The following is a 14,902-nucleotide window of genomic DNA, read 5'->3' as shown; positions in this document are numbered from 1 at the left end:
GGATGGATGGATGGATGGATGGGAAGAAACAGGCAAAACCCTTTTTAAAGTCAGGCTTTTTTAAAAAGCTCACATCAAACACTTTCCCTTCCTGCTTTGCACCAAGAAGGCCCAGTGCCAGGGAAGTGGTGCCAGGTGTCTGTGGGCACAGCTCCTCTGTCCAGCGTGTGGGGTGCTGGCAGGGGCTGACTGGCCTGGCTCCATGGTCCTGTGCCCAAACTCCCTGGATCAGAGGAGAGTTTGTTCCTCAGAGCCATGCCAGCCTTGCAGCCATTAAAGGCCCCTCACTTTGAGCCACTCTCCTCCTCCTCAGCCCCCCTCTTGGCAAATAAACTCAGGGGTCAGCCCACCTCCCTCCCCCCCAACCTGGGCAACCACAAACATGCCAGCTTGGAGCTTTTCCTGGTGGGGCATTGTTCCCTCTCGGGTGTTTGGCCGCTTCCCAGCCTTTATCTTGGGTCAACAGAGGAATAATGGTTGCTGAGCTGGAAGGATCCCAGGCCAAAGACCCAGCGGCCATCTTCTCTCTCCTGCTGGCCCCAGTTTGTGGCTGGGGAAGGGGAGGGCAAGGCAGACCAGGTGGAAGAACCCTGCCAGGGATGATGGGCCTCCAGCTTTCTGCATAACTTTGCTGTGCCCCCTTTGGCTGTGCCTGGGGCGCATGGATAACCCATGCCTTCCCTTTGGCTACTTGCTGTATTTATACCCTACTTTTCCATCCTCAAAAAGGACAGGGAAGTAGCCATTGGGGGCAAGAAATGAAGGAACTGCCCCCTAAATAAGAATTCTGCCCCCAAATGAAATTTCCCTTCAGTCCCCACATTTCTAGCATTGCAGTAGCCTAAAATGTCATTTGTGCATTGAGAAATAGTGTTTGGGCGTCCAGTGATGTTCAATGCCTCACTCTGCAATGCTAGCACTTTGGGGACTGAAGGAGAATTTCATTTGGGGGCAGGATTCTTATTTAGGGGTTGGTGCTCTCAGTCTCAGCCTGCCTTCAGTGGGGCAGCTCATGATGATAAAATGCAGGTTACACATACAGTCGGTAGAAATGCAACATGATGCTCAAATGATTTGAAGGCTTCAGCCACAGATCAGCTTCCACAGAGAGGGAGCAGAGCAACAGTGGCAGGGAGTTCCAGTCTGGGCAAGAGACGGAGCAGGACAGGCTTTCTCTGGATCCCGAGTCAGATGCTGCCAGGTGTATTCAGGACCAGGGTGGTGGTGGCACTTGGGGAATCCGGTGACGTGTGTTGAGAGAGGAAGGGAGGGAACCTGAGAGTCACGCACAACTGCAGAGAAGAATAGGTGAGAAAAGAGCTTTTGTCAAACACGGAACAAGGAACTAAATGCCAGACCAGCCTTGGCGGATCCTTCCTTCTCCCGCTGGGCCCCCTTCACTCTGGAGGGGCCCCTTGGGGGAGAAGAGGCCCACGCCTCTCTGTGGGCACCCCTCTGTCCTTCCTTGCCAACATCAATGGGGCCCTCTCTCTCACCTCCTATCCTGCCCACAGGACTTGAAGGGTGCTCTCTGGCAGGATGGCGCACCCTGGCCAGACCTCTGGCCAGCTGACAGGACCAGTCCTAGTCCATGGCACTGAGGCCAGGCTAGTCTTGGACACACTTTGTCCTGTAATGTTGATGCCATGAAGTGGGTTTTTTATCTTGTGGTTCCAGGTTTAGTCTGTGCCCCAGGACTGTTGGCAGGGGAGCTTTGGACCATAACTTGGAAGAGACCGGCAAACGGGGGGGGGGGGGGGGGGGGGCACTCCAGGAGCTGCAGAAGATGGCCATTTTCAGGTCCACTGCCAGTTCTGGACTGATCAGACTTCACTCTGTCAGCCCTCGGGTGGAATTTGGTTCATTTATTTGCAAATATATGGTGCTCTCTCTGAAGCTCTCAGAGCAAGAATACAGTAATAAGACACAGCAGAGTCAGCTTGGTAAAGCCAGGAATAAGCTGTGCCTGGTTGCAGATGAAAAACTTGCAGCAACCCATAGGCCAATTCCATGTCAGGGACACACAACTGTTGTGGAAAAGAAGGAAGGAAGGAAGGAAAAGAAGGCTGGAGTTTCCCAGGCAGCACCTAGGAGAAGGTGCCCATAAAACTGTCTAGCTCAGGGTTATAAATGGCAGGAGTGTGACATGGGAAGCCATAAACAGGCAGGGAAAAGGGACAGGCGGGTGCTGCCCACGGCTGTTCCCACAGCTCTGCCTGGAGGCCACAGGGAAGGAGGAAGAGAAGGGGGGCTGGCCAGGGCATTACAGCCCAAGTGTCCCACTGGTCCACCTTTCTGGGGCCCATGACTGCATGGACTGTGTCAGGTGGTATGCATAAGCATTATGCAACTTGGTGTCTCAGTCCCAGGTGGGGTCCCTTTTTGTCTTGCAGGGCCCTGATCCCACTCTTCGACCCCAACACTGGCCTCCTTGTCCTGGCTGGCAAGGTGAGTGAGGGGCTCCTGCTACCCCCTATTTCACTCCCCGAGTATGGCATCTGTAGCCAAGGGAGGGAACCCACAGGGGAAGAAGCCAGCCCCACTCAGGCCTCACATTGTCTTTCAGGGGGAGAACGTGCTCTCCTGCTATGAGGTTCTGCCTGGACAGCCTGCCCTGATGGAAGGTGAGTCCCTCGCAGCTGTGGGCACCAAAAAACTCTTTCCTGGCATGATTGGTGCCCCTACGTCTCACAATTAGCCACAAAATTGTCTCTGTGTGTGTGTGTGTTATCTCACAGCTGAGGAGGGCAGGGGAGGACTAGTTCAGGTGAGTCTGAGGTCCCCATTTGGGTCAAGGGCTGCTTTGGATGGAGACCTGCTTCGGTTGCCTATGTCCTACATCTAGCATCAGCCCCTCTTGTGCCTTTCCCTGACTCTCCTCCCTTTTTCCTGCCCAGTCAACCAGTGTCGGATGGAGGCCAAGTCTCAGGGGGTGGCCCAGGTACCCAAACTGGTGCTGGACGTCATGGCTTGCGAGGTGATGCGGGTTTTGCAGATGACCAACTGCAACATTGTCCCCATCAGTTATGTGGTGCCCAGGAAGGTCAGTGCCCTGGGAAGGTGGGAGCGGCTTGGGGCACCACCAGTGGCATAATGCGGGGACTGTGGGGAAGGGTCCCCATCCACCAAGTCCTAACCATGGGGATGGGGATGTCTTGCAGTCTACCCAGGAGTTCCACCAAGATTTGTTCCCTGACTGCACTGGCAATGTCCCAGCGGCATCTGCCCAGTCCTGGTGGTCTGGAGACAACAGCCAGGTGAGAGCCATCATGGCAGCTGCCAGAAGGAAGTGAGTCCCCGGACTCATTTCCCTGGGCAGCCCTGTGGGTGGGCAGAGGGCACCCAGAGAAAGGGTGATGGAACAAGCAAGGACACACTGCCCACTGCCCTAGGGAGACAGGCCCACGGTGTTGTGTCCCCCTGCCCACCTCAGTCTTCTTTTCCTCCTCTCTTCACTGCCTCCCAGGTGGAGAAGGTAATCCTCCATCCCACTCTCCGGCCGCCTAGCAAACCCTTCATATCCAGCTGTGTGCCTCCCTTCTGCCAGAAGATATATGCCCCTCACTCAGCAGGGGAAGGTGACTGTACCGAAGTCTTGGAGACTAGTGTGAGTGACCTCTGAGGAGCTGGTGGGACCCCAAGACCTGTGTGTCCCATTCCCAGAAGGCCTCCTCCATCCCACAGCCCTCTGGGGTTGACCCAGGACAGAGGCAGCCAGCATGGGCAGAGAGCGGTGGCAGAGACCATGATCCCCAGTGGGTGATAGAAGAGGGCAGGAAGGAAGCGCTTGCCTTGGAAAGAACGTGGGCTGAACAGAGCCCACAGAGACAGGTGGGATGACCCTGATGGTGGCCCTGGTGCTAGGAGTACTTCTTTCTCTGAGGGGTCTCTTTCACCTCCAGGTGGGCAGCAGCCTTTCCTCCCCCACCAGCTCCCTGACCTCTCCCTCCAGCGCGGCCCCTTCAATCTCCATCACCAGTGGCTTTGCCTCCAGCCCCAGCCAGCGGTCACTGCAAAGCATCTTGGGTAAGTGTGCCCCCCATTCCTGGTCTCCTGTCACCCCCTCTCTGCTGTCCTTCTATGAGTCTCTCACTGTGGGAAGCTGCCCCCCTCATCCTCTGTGTCTGTGCCTCCCACTTCCAGGGCCCAGCTCCGGCTTCCGCCACCTCCAAGGCTCCGTCCTTCACCGCAAGACCCACATCACCAACCTTCGGGGGCTGAGTCTCACCACCCCAGGAGAGTGCGACGGTTTCTGTGCCAACCAGCGGCACGTCGCCATCCCTCTCCTGTCTGCAGGAGGGCAGGTGGCAGTCTTGGAGGTAACTGGAAAGAGGGCCAGGCAAGGATTCCTTGGGGCAGCCAGGGGAGGGGGGCAACGGTGTTGAGGAAATGGTTCCGCCATTTAGTTGCCAAAATGGGTGACCCTCCAACTACTGACAAGTGCATAAGGCCGAGGAGTGTCAACCCCTCCTCAGCATCCCACTTTTCTCTCCCCTCACTTGGCATTTTTTCTCCCTTTCCAGCTCTCCAAGCCTGGGCGCCTTCCAGACATAGCCATGCCCACCATCCAGAATGGGGCTCCAGTTTCAGACCTATGCTGGGACCCTTTTGACCTGCAGCGCCTGGCAATTGGTATGGGACATGGACACATCTTACTCTCAAGTGTCCTACCATGGGGAAGGTGCAGCTGGCATCTTCTCAGTGTATAGGGGTACCTTAAAAGAAAGACCCTCCTAACTTCTCCCTACCCACCCACCACAACTTTGGGGTGTGGCAGACCCCTTGTCAACACCACCCCCTTTTCTTTCTTAGCTGGAGAAGACGCCAAGATCCGTCTGTGGCGACTGGAGCCAGGGGGGCTGCAGAAGACGCTGCTGGAGCCGGAAGCCCTCCTGCGAGGTGAGTGAGTGCCCACCCCCTCTTGCTGCATTTGGAGCAGGGGATGCAGAGGGAGTCCCCCTACACCCAGCTCCCCGCCCTCCACTGCTCTCATGGAGACATGTATGCTGGACCGTTTGCCTCCCAGTATTTGGAATGAAGTTGGTGGAAAGTTTCCGTCAGGTTCCCACTCAGCTCCCCTTTCCCCCCTCCAAGGTCACACTGAGAAGATCTACTCCATCAAGTTCCACCCTCTGGCCTCGGACATCCTGGCCTCCTCCTCCTACGACATGAGCGTCCGGATCTGGGATGTGGGCGCCAGGAGGGAAGTGCTGAAGTTGGCCGGTCACCAGGACCAGGTTGGCAAGTCCATGGTCTGATGTTTTGCTTTGCTTCTTAGCTTTCTGTAATCTATTCAAAGGGAGGGTCCAGCAAAAAAAACTGGAGCTGGCTTTGACCCCCCCCCCCCCAAAACCCTAACCAGCTTAGGGCAGTGGGGTATCGGGAAGAGCCTGACCCAAACTTTAAGCTCCTCAGCAAAGGCCCTGTTGCGTATCCCACTACCCTGAGAGTTTAGGTTGGGGTATATGTGGAAGACAGGGCCTTCTCTGTGGCAGCACTCCAACTGTGGAACTCCCTGCCAAGGGAAAGCTGGGGGCACAGGGGTCCATCCCATTGAAGCTTCCAGAGGGCTGCCAAGTCAGTGTGAGTCCACATGACTTTCAGCCATTAAAACCAGGGTGGCTGCTCCACCAATTTTAACTGCCTTTGCTTTTGAAACTATTTTTAAAGATCTGTTTTGGAATACTTTCATGTGTATGTTTATTCATTTGTTTATTAGTATATGAAGTTGTCTATTCAATCTTAAATGTTTTTATCTGTGGTACATTGCCTAATGGGTTGAGAGGCAGCAGACAAATGTTTTCAATATCAGGCTTCGAAGGCATGGGAGGGTCAGCCTTTTTGCAGACCAGATGGGTGTTTTTTCAGATCTTCAGCCTGGCCTGGAGCCCGGATGGACGTCGCCTGGCCACAGTCAGTAAAGATGGCAAAGTGAGGGTCTATGAGCCCCGGCTGGCCTCTGAGCCCCTGCAGGTGAGGGGACTTGACTGGGTATCTTTCCGGGTTGTTTTCTGTGCCTCCATAGAAGGAGCCACTTCCCTGGCCCCCCTGCCCTGTCCACTTCACTGTGGGACACAGGTTTGTGGGGGATTGATAGGAGGGAAGAGGGTAGAATGACTGTCAATACAGGGAGAGAGAGACACACACAGAGATATCTCAGGCCTCTGTGTCTTGGCCATTGTGCCTGGACTATGGGGCCTTTTGAGCTGGACAGAGGAAGGCTAGAGGCAGGACAGGCATCAGTCCTCTCCCTGGCCCATCTTTCTCCCTCCTTCTTTCCCCAAACAGGAGGGCCCAGGGCCCGAGGGAAGCCGGGGGGCCCGTATTGTCTGGGTCTGTGGAGGCAAATACCTGCTGGTATCAGGCTTTGACAGGTGAGGCATGCCTTGCTCCCCATCTCCCTCTGCCAAGCTATTCAGAGCCGCCTGGATGGCCCAGACATCTCCTTCTCTCTTTCTTCAGCCGCAGCGAACGGCAGCTCTCCTTGTATGGGGCTGAGTCCGTGGCCGCTGGTCCCATGGAGGTCTTGAGCCTCGACGTCGCCCCCTCCACCCTCATCCCTTTCTACGACATGGACACCAGTGTAGTTTTCCTCACAGGAAAGGTGAGCAGGTGGCCAGCATGCCCCTTGGAGATGCCACCCTCAGATACCAAACATCCTCACGGGTCCATATTCCCCCACTGCCCCCTCTAAGCATGAAGGGGTTTGGACCACTGGCTGCAGCTGAAACAAAGCCAGACCAAATGGAAGGAACCAAAGGCCTAGTGGGAAGAGTTGTGTTTGTGTGTGCACTAGTGTAGAATGTATTGGTTCTGGAAATGACAGTTTCTCTGTGGCCAAGATGGAGCCAGAGACGATCCTTGCAGTGCAGGCCCCTCTCTGGGCATTTCCAGTTCTCCCACCACTATGCTACACTGCTATGGTGGCCCTTTCTTGGTAGGCTTTCTGGATGGCTTTCTGGGGCACCAGCGCCAAAGTGTGGCACAGCAAAGCTGTTGTGTGCTCCCTCGTCCCCCATGACCAGCCTTTCTTCTCCCCACATCTTTAGGGTGATACTCGGGTGTTTGTGTATGAGGTGGTCCCAGAGGCTCCCTTCTTCTTGGAGTGCAACAGCTTCCTGTCTAGCGAGCCCCACAAGGTAAGGGGGCCGGCAAGTGGGGAGAGGATCGGGTCCAAAGAGGGGGCACCACAGAGACTAGGGAAGTAGGTCCTTCACTTACCCACATTTACCATCTCCACCACTGCCTTGCTATTAGGAACCCTTTTGTATGGGAGCCTTGGCCAACTCAGTCCCTGACCCTGGCTCCCCTCTGCAGCCAGGAGGGCCCTTGAGGACTAGAGCCTTGTTTAGTTCATTAGGAAGACCAATACTGTAAAATGAAATGGAAACACTCTCTGCAACAACATAATCCTATGCAAATTAATTGCAATATCTGAATGACATCTCTAGGTTCAAGTAAAACATTAAAGACTGGGGTGGGGAGTGGAAAGAGAATGCCCCCTTCCAGAATCCCCATTTATCTCTGCCAGTTGGCATGAGGGCAGGCTGGGAGACTGGTCCCCCACATCTCTTCCCGTGCCCCCCTTTCTCAAAAGTTCTGCCTTTCCCCCCACTTCCTGTGGTCTCCGAATTGTGCTTCTCGCCTGCTCTCTAGTGGCACTCCGCGGGCATCGCATGGATTGTGAGACGATTGTGTGGCTCAAACCTGAGATCATGGTTTGTTTGGGTTTTTTAATCATTTTGTTTAGCATTTGAGGACTTTTTGTGAAAATTTCTCAGGAAAGGTTTTTAGGAAAGTTGGGGAGCCTGCAAAAACAAGCGCTGGGCAATGCAACATTTTTGCAGAAGGGCGTTGCATTTCGTGGTTAAAAAGTTATGCATTGCATGAAAAACTTTTTTTTGTTGCACTAATGATAGTGCTTTTGTGCAAAAAGAAAAAGTGAAAAAAGCTATAGTCTTTTCGCTCTCGTTACGGTTTTGATGACTGGGTTTCCCTGCTGCCAGACATCCTTTCCCCTCAACCACAGGAAGAAACCTTCAGCATATTCCTTGCCTCCCTAGACAGAGGATCTGCTTGCCCTGAGTGGGCTGGAAGTGGGGTACTGTCTGATACCCATTTGCAGGAGTGGCCCCTGGCGAGGGGGGGGTTGTTCTGTTCTGCTGGAGACACACACTGGCTGTGAGGAGGGGGGCTGTCCATTGGGGTCTTCTGACCATTTTGTCCCTTGCAGGGCTTCCAGTTCCTGCCCAAGACGGAGTGTGACGTGCGGGAGGTGGAGATCGCCCGGGCATTGCGCCTCAGGCAGAGCTCAATGGAGCCCGTGGCCTTCCGGATGCCCAGGGTCAAGGTAGGGGGCTCAGTGGAACCGAGGTGGATCGTGGGGTGGGGCAGCCACTGGCAGGGGGATGCCATCCCCAGAGGGGCAAAGCTGTTGCAAAATGGCTGGCCATTTCTGTCTGTCTGTCTCATTGGCCCGCAACCAGGCTTGACAAGAGTGAGGAGGAATGTTGGGATTTGCGGTCATACGATTGCCACTCTCCCACAAGGGAACCTGTCCAGCCTTTTTCTTAAATTGGGAATGGGGGAACCACAGCCCAGAGGTGCCAAGTTCAATTCCTGGCAATATCTCTAGTTTAGTAGGGATTGAGAGGGGGCATTTCTCTGACCAAGAGTCCCTACCACTCAGAGATGAGACTGGGCTTGGGGGGGGGCTGTATTTTGGGGGGTCCTGCAAGCAATGCCACACAGCAGTCCATGTAGGTCAGTGGTATCTTGTGCAGCATGTGGGGTATGCAGTTGGCCCACAGGGACCTGAGGGGTGTCTTTGCCCTTCCTTTTTCCTTCCTTCTCCCCCCAGAAAGAATTCTTCCAGGATGACATTTTCCCGCCCACCAAGGTTTGGTGGGAACCTGCGCTCTCGGCCACAGCCTGGCTGGGGGGCTCAGACGGGCAGCACAGGAAGCTCCCTCTTCAGCCCAAAGACATGACCCCAGGTAGGAAAGAGCAGGCAGGGAGAGGCTATGGGGCTAGGGAGGGCATGGGGCTCCAGAAGCTTTTCATGGTCCTCTCAGCTGGAGCATGGCTGGTGGATCCTGTGCCAGGAGGACAATAGATCTACTCCAGGTTTTAGTGGAGACTGAGAGGGGGCTTTGAAACCTGGAGTGCATTCATTGCTCCACCGCTGACCTGGCTTGTTGGGAACTGAGGGGACCCCTCTGGAAAGGGTCATGGATTTCTTTCCCTCCATTTGAGTCCAGTCAGCCCTTTTGCAGACAGGCCTCCTTGGGTGCCTGTGAGGAAAGCTGGCAGTGGGGCCTGTGGGTGGCATAGAAGCCTGAGCACCACGAGGTGCAGGAAATCCTTCCCCATTTAAAAGGGGTCTCCAGGAGCTGAGATGAGGAGCCCCACACTTGCCTAGGGGTACATCTGCCAGTCAGAGTCTGCAGCCACATGGGACCCATTTACCTGTCTCTGGAGAAGGTCAGCACAGCTCCTACTGTTTTCTGCCACTTGTCTCTTCTAGTGAGTGAGGCTCCAAAGGATCCCCCCAGCAGGAAATACCTCCCATCCTCCGTATACCTGGAGAAGTCAAATGAGCAAAAGAAAGAGGAGGTGTGTGCTTCCACCCCCCCCTCACTTGCCCCTGTTATGGCATTGAAGAAGGGGTCTCCCCATCTTCCTTCTGCCTTTCACGCTCTGTTTCCAGGGGGATGCACCTCCCACCCACATGAAGCCAGTCCCAAGGGAGGACATATGCACATATACTAACCCCTTGCCCCTCTGCAGCTGCTGAACGCCATGGTGGCCAAATTGGGCAACCGGGATGACCCCCTGCCCCAAGACTCCTTTGAAGGCGTGGATGAAGAAGAGTGGGTAAGAGTGTGTGTGTGTCTTGATCCAATGCAACAGGGCATTCATGGAGCCAGGCTTGCTGTCCTCCCCATAGAAATCCTCAAGTTAAGCTATGCACACACATGTACAGCCAGACCAAGAGGGTGGCTCAGCATGTCCACCCTTCTTGCACCTCAGCCCATCTCTTTTTCCTGCTCCACAGGACTAACCACAGAAGCCAGGATTCGGGGGGGGGGGGCTGCCATTGCCTCTCCCCAACAAATCTGGAACCAGAACTACTTCTCTTCCGTGAACTGGAAACACACCAGTGGCTCAGCTGCCTTCCCACCAAGAGTCTCCTTACTGTGCTGAGAGTTTCCTCTCTGCCTTCTGCCAACAAGAGCTGGAGGCTGGCTCTGCCACTCTTCCTGCTGAGGAAGACCAGTTTCCACTCTTCCTGCCCTTTCCTCCACTCTGCTGCCAGCCTGGGCTGGGACATGGCTGCCTCTTCCAAACCTGGACAGGTGCTGAACCCTCCTCTCTTTGACCACCTGTTTGCAGCCTTCCCAATGGTATGGCAGCACCAGCTCAGACTCAGTGGGACACAGAGGGGACCCATGGCTCCTTCCAGTGGCAAGCTGGCCTTCCAAGCAATGGATTTGCCTGGCAAGAGGGACCCACGTGGGCAAGGGGGTGCCCTTGGTTCCCTCCATTCTACTTTTCTTGGGGGGCAGGGAGACACTGCGCAAGTGCTGTGGAGTGTGTCCATGGCACGGTGGCTCAAGGCCCAGGCTCCATCCTCTGCCCAGAGAGGCTCCTTGGCTTAATGTCCTGGTGCAGGAAACTGGAAGGCTATGGGTTTTTATAAAAAATCTATGTTATTTTTAAAGAGCTGCATGTGGAAATGACCTCTGTCTTGCCACAGAGCAAAGCCACGCTCCCTGCGGGCGTCCCTGCCTTGGTTGTGTCTTAAGTGGCTGCAACAAGAAAGAGTGGTTCCAACTCTTTGGCTTCCTGTGTCCTTTGTTTGAATGCAAAGTTCTCCCCTGTGGAAACCCCCCCCTCCCCCTCCTCCTCCTCCTCTTTGGCCTCCTTTCCCAAACCCAGTCCCCCACCGCTTTGTGCACTTCCACATCCCAAAACAGCCATCCTACTGCTGCCCCGCCAGTGGAGCCATCTTGCAACCCTCAAGTCTACCAAAGGCTTTCCCTCTGCCCCAGTGCTGCCCCCTGCAGAGCCCGGAAAAGACACCTTTTAGGAAGACATGTGCCAGAAGGCCCCCAGCTAGCATTAGGATGTTGAGAATTTAGGCCTAAATACCATACAGGCACCAGACCCCACCTGACCTCGGAAGCTAAGCAGGGTCAGCTTGGACGGGGGATGCCAAGGGATGCCAGGTGCAGCTGGCTGCATTTTAGGGGAAGAAGGGTCTGGCAAAAGCACCTCTGAGGATTCCTTGCCTAAGAAAACCCTGGGGGAAAGTCCACAGGCAATTCAAAGGCGGCACATGCACAGTCCACAGGAGCTTTGCCTCTCCCCCATTCTGGCCCTGCTCCTGTGTCCATTTGCAGGTGGGCACTGGACAGTGAAGCCTTCGCTCATCACCTCCATGCCAGCCTCGCTGCCTTGGGCTGCTGATGGCAGAAAACACCAAACCCCAAGGCCCTGAAATGGCATTGTTCTTCTCTGGCTGTTACTAGTCCAAGGCGCTTTCCAGAAGGGCTACATCCAAGGAGCAGCAGATGCATGATGTGCACCCACAAGCCTCATAACAGAGAGGACAATTCAGATGCTGGCAGGCAGGCTTCCATTCAAAAGCCTCCCCAGGAATCTCTGATGCCAAGCTTGGCCTCGAGTGACGGGAAGCACCTTCCGCTCGCCCTCTCCCCGGGCGCAGCTTCCTCTTGGCACCTTTCTCTGGACGTTGCTCTGGTTGGAAACAGCAGCAGCAGCAGCCGCCCTTTGGACGATTCCATGGTGGCTCGTCCTGGGGCTGCGAATGCACTTTTACGTTGCTTCAGCTTCCGAACAAGGCCTTGAAGCCTGAAGGCGCCCCAGAGAACAGGGCTTTGGAGCAGGATGGCATCCCGGGAGCTGCTCTCGCCTCCATGGGCCGCGTGGCGTTTGGCCAAAGGGAGCCCATCCTGGCCAAGTCACGCTCTCTCAGCCTCCAGGAAGGAAGCCGCCCCCAAGTCGCCCTCCCTGCAGAGTCCCATGGGGCTGAGGCTTCTGGGAGCGGAAGTCCAACATCTTCTCTTCAAGGGCGCAGTTCTTGGAGGGAAGGATGGAAGGAGCCAGGCTGCGGGTGCGACGCGCCCTCCGGCCGCCAGGGGCCGCGCTTCCTTTCGCGGGGCGGCGCTCTGTGGCTGCGGCTTCCGGCGGCGAGGCGGCCCTCTCCTTCCGGCCCGGCTGGCTCCCTCCCTCTCTGGTGCCTTAGCGGCCTCCCTGGGGACGGAGGCATGGTGAGTGAGTGGGAGGCGAGGGGCGCTTCCGGGGTCAGGGGTCTCCTGGGGCCGCTGACGCCCCCTTCTCCTTCCCTCCTCAGGCCAAGTACCTGGCGCAGATGCTGCTGGTCGGGGCGCAGGTGGTGGGGCGGGCCTTCGCCAGGGCGCTGCGGCAGGAGTTCGCAGGTGAGGCCCCTTGGAGGGAAGGCCAAGCCGGCGGGGTGAGGCAAGAAGGCCAGCGCCCTTGAGATCTGGAGGAGGCTAAGCAAGGGAAGCCTCGGCCGAGGGAGGAGGAGGAGGAGGAGGAGGAGGAGGCTGCGCCTCCTGCGACGGCAGCAGTTCTGGGGAAGGCAGGGAGGGCCCCTGGGCCCCACGAAGAAGCCGCGCACAGCGGAGGGCCCCGCGCCCTCCGCCCCTTCGCCAGCCTCAGCAGCAGAGGCAGGCAGCCAGGCCCCGTGTCTGTGTCTCTCTTGGGGGCGTGTGGTTGTGTTCTGCCTCCACTTGTGCCTCTGGGCGGAGGAGCGCTCCAGAGGACCCAGCACCAGAGCCTTGCCCTCCTTCCCGGCTGGCGCTGCGCAAAGGGAGCCTGACCGCCTCTCTTCCTCCTAACAGCCAGCCAAGCGGCAGCCAACGCCCGCGGACAGACAGGATCCCCATCCACCGCGGCCTCCAGCCTCTCAGGGATCACCCTCCAGGAAGCCCAGCAGATCCTCAATGTCTCCAAGCTCAACCCGGAGGAGATCCAGAAGGTGAGGGGAAGGAGCCTGACCCTGCAGCCGCTGGGAAGCCCGGCTGGAGCCTCCCTGGGGCTCAGAGCGGCTGCCTCTGCTCCCGGGGCCCTCCGACTTGGACTCTTACAAGACTTCTTCCAGACGTCAGGATCCTCCAGTGAAGTTGTTTGGCACTAGAGTAATAAAAGACACACACACACACACCGCAACGCAACGCACACATTGCGGGAACAACCACTGCTCCTCCCTGCCACATGGATCTCTTTCACACTGCACAGTTATAGCACCTTGACACCCCTTTCGCTGCCATGCCCTCCCCAAGGAATCCTGGGAGCTGTGTTTCAGGAGGTACTTAGAGAGACCTGTAGTGCCTCACGGTCTCCGGTTTCCCTTGGAGGCAGCCCTGGCCATTCAGAGGAGAGTCCAAGTGTTCCACTTGTCCCATGGGAAGCAAGCCATGGCTTTAAAATGGGGGTAGTGCCCAAAAAGTGTCAGGGCCAATAACCAGGGCTTGGGGAAGTTACTTTGGGGGGAGGCAATCTCCTGCCCAGAACTGGTCACTGTAGTTGCCAAAAGACATTTTTTCTGGTTGTGACAGTTATCGGTGGCAACTGGGGCAGACAGTATGACTGCAGATAAGAGTTTCTGAGGGACCGTGGTTGAAGAACAGAGACTCAGACACACATCCTGCTTGTGGACTTGCTGCAAACATTAGACTGGCTGCTAGAGAGGAGAGCTAGGCCTTGTGGATCTGATCCAGGGTGCTGTGCTCAGTGACCCCCCCCCCCCCCCCGCAATGCTGTCCTTGCAGAGGAGTAATTGCTCATTTGGAGATGTTGCTAATTTGGTAACCGATGATAATCAGTTGCTTTTTCCTTGGCAGAACTACGAACACTTGTTTAAGGTGAACGACAAGTCAGTGGGAGGCTCTTTCTACCTGCAGTCCAAGGTGAGCAGAGGGGGCCATGCCTTGGTGGGACTCGCTGGGCAGGTGGGTGGGCTGACAACCCCCGGCCACCCGTCCTGCGGCACTGGCTGCGGCCTCCTTCCATGGGTCTGGTTCCTGCCTTTCAGCCCCAGCAGCCTCAGAGAGAGGGGAGAGGTAAGACCCTCTTTGCTCCTGTCCCCACTTGCAAGTCCCAGGAGCCCTTCACCAACACCAGCCAATAGCAAGACATGCTGGGAACTGCAGTCAGACCGTACCTGGGTCACTTGGTTCACACCCACCTTGGCTTAGAGGGATGTGGAGAGATTTAAGCCTTCAACACCTGTGAAAAATAGGGAAATTGTCAAGGGTTCCTTGCAGGATGCTTTGTTCTGCTTCAGGAGTTTTCTGTGCCTCCTGCTTCCTCCTGGGTTGCTGGAGAGGCTGAATGGGGTGTCAGGGGATCAGAGATACCTCTCAAAGGCAGCCGCACTCCCACCGACCCCTCCTCACCTTCAGGGGCCCCTTATCTGGTTCAAAGTGTGTGTGCGTGTCCGAGTTCCTTGCAAGGCACTGGCGGGTGATGCCCTCTGGTGGTACAGACCGCCCTTGGCAGAAGGGATGACCCTACTCTTCCCCTCTGCAGCCAGACTGGCTCTTTGCCAGCTTAGCTCTCTGGAGCCTTTGCCAGCTTTGCTTTGAGTGCCAACCCCCATTGCCACTCCGCTCTCCCTGCAGGTGGTGAGGGCCAAGGAGCGCCTGGACGAAGAGCTGCAGATCCAGTCCCAGCACCACAGAGAACGAGACCCAGAGCACAAGCCAGGCACGTAACAACCTGGTTCCCCCTCCCCCCCCCCAGTTAAATTATAGCTAGCCAATAAATTGCCCTTGTGTAGCTCTTGCCTGTGATCTTTGCTTTCTGTCATGGGGAGGGGGAGGCAGAGCGCATAACCACTGTTGCCCCTAGT

General features: G+C 56.3%; 2 protein-coding genes across 4 annotated transcripts in view; both read left to right on the top strand.

Annotated features, from left to right (window-relative positions):
• The window catches only part of CORO7 (coronin 7), a 61,197-nt gene extending 50,361 nt beyond the window's left edge, over positions 1 to 10,836 (top strand). For 2 of the 3 annotated variants that reach the window (XM_089540094.1, XM_089540095.1), the window contains exons 10-28: positions 2,394 to 2,448; positions 2,567 to 2,624; positions 2,898 to 3,043; positions 3,162 to 3,257; positions 3,467 to 3,607; positions 3,903 to 4,026; positions 4,144 to 4,319; positions 4,524 to 4,632; positions 4,813 to 4,899; positions 5,095 to 5,237; positions 5,869 to 5,973; positions 6,289 to 6,374; positions 6,463 to 6,604; positions 7,050 to 7,139; positions 8,234 to 8,350; positions 8,861 to 8,996; positions 9,527 to 9,615; positions 9,790 to 9,876; positions 10,033 to 10,836. In XM_089540094.1, the coding sequence (XP_089396220.1) occupies positions 2,394 to 2,448; positions 2,567 to 2,624; positions 2,898 to 3,043; positions 3,162 to 3,257; positions 3,467 to 3,607; positions 3,903 to 4,026; positions 4,144 to 4,319; positions 4,524 to 4,632; positions 4,813 to 4,899; positions 5,095 to 5,237; positions 5,869 to 5,973; positions 6,289 to 6,374; positions 6,463 to 6,604; positions 7,050 to 7,139; positions 8,234 to 8,350; positions 8,861 to 8,996; positions 9,527 to 9,615; positions 9,790 to 9,876; positions 10,033 to 10,206 (2,161 nt within the window). In that variant the 3' untranslated portion in view covers positions 10,207 to 10,836. The remainder of the gene's footprint in view (positions 1 to 2,393; positions 2,449 to 2,566; positions 2,625 to 2,897; positions 3,044 to 3,161; positions 3,258 to 3,466; positions 3,608 to 3,902; positions 4,027 to 4,143; positions 4,320 to 4,523; positions 4,633 to 4,812; positions 4,900 to 5,094; positions 5,238 to 5,868; positions 5,974 to 6,288; positions 6,375 to 6,462; positions 6,605 to 7,049; positions 7,140 to 8,233; positions 8,351 to 8,860; positions 8,997 to 9,526; positions 9,616 to 9,789; positions 9,877 to 10,032) is intronic. The other variant, XM_089540096.1, reaches the window with a different exon arrangement.
• Positions 10,837 to 10,904: 68 nt separating this feature from the next.
• LOC149306585 (uncharacterized) lies at positions 10,905 to 14,829 on the top strand. Its single transcript, XM_089540104.1, has 5 exons — positions 10,905 to 12,296; positions 12,380 to 12,464; positions 12,891 to 13,027; positions 13,893 to 13,958; positions 14,673 to 14,829. The coding sequence occupies exons 1-5, from the start codon at positions 11,943 to 11,945 to the stop codon at positions 14,763 to 14,765; spliced, it is 735 nt and encodes a 244-aa protein (XP_089396230.1). The 5' UTR covers positions 10,905 to 11,942; the 3' UTR covers positions 14,766 to 14,829.
• The last annotated feature ends 73 nt before the right edge of the window (positions 14,830 to 14,902 follow it).

This window comes from Sceloporus occidentalis, unplaced genomic scaffold (assembly GCF_023333645.1).
Source record: "Sceloporus occidentalis isolate IW3139 unplaced genomic scaffold, rSceOcc1.0.p SCAF_10, whole genome shotgun sequence".
Taxonomy (NCBI): Eukaryota; Metazoa; Chordata; class Lepidosauria; order Squamata; family Phrynosomatidae; genus Sceloporus; species Sceloporus occidentalis.
This window is presented reverse-complemented; position numbering and strand designations above follow the sequence as displayed.

What these genes read in the sequence shown, in the direction of transcription:
- LOC149306585 (XM_089540104.1), top strand. Translation starts at nt 11,943, where the DNA reads ATGGGCCGCGTGGCGTTTGGCCAAAGGGAGCCCATCCTGGCCAAGTCA. An exon ending in GCTGCGGCAGGAGTTCGCAG is followed by an intron (nt 12,465 to 12,890) that starts GTGAGGCCCCTT and finishes TCCTCCTAACAG; the next exon opens with CCAGCCAAGCGGCAGCCAAC. An exon ending in ACCCGGAGGAGATCCAGAAG is followed by an intron (nt 13,028 to 13,892) that starts GTGAGGGGAAGG and finishes TTTCCTTGGCAG; the next exon opens with AACTACGAACACTTGTTTAA.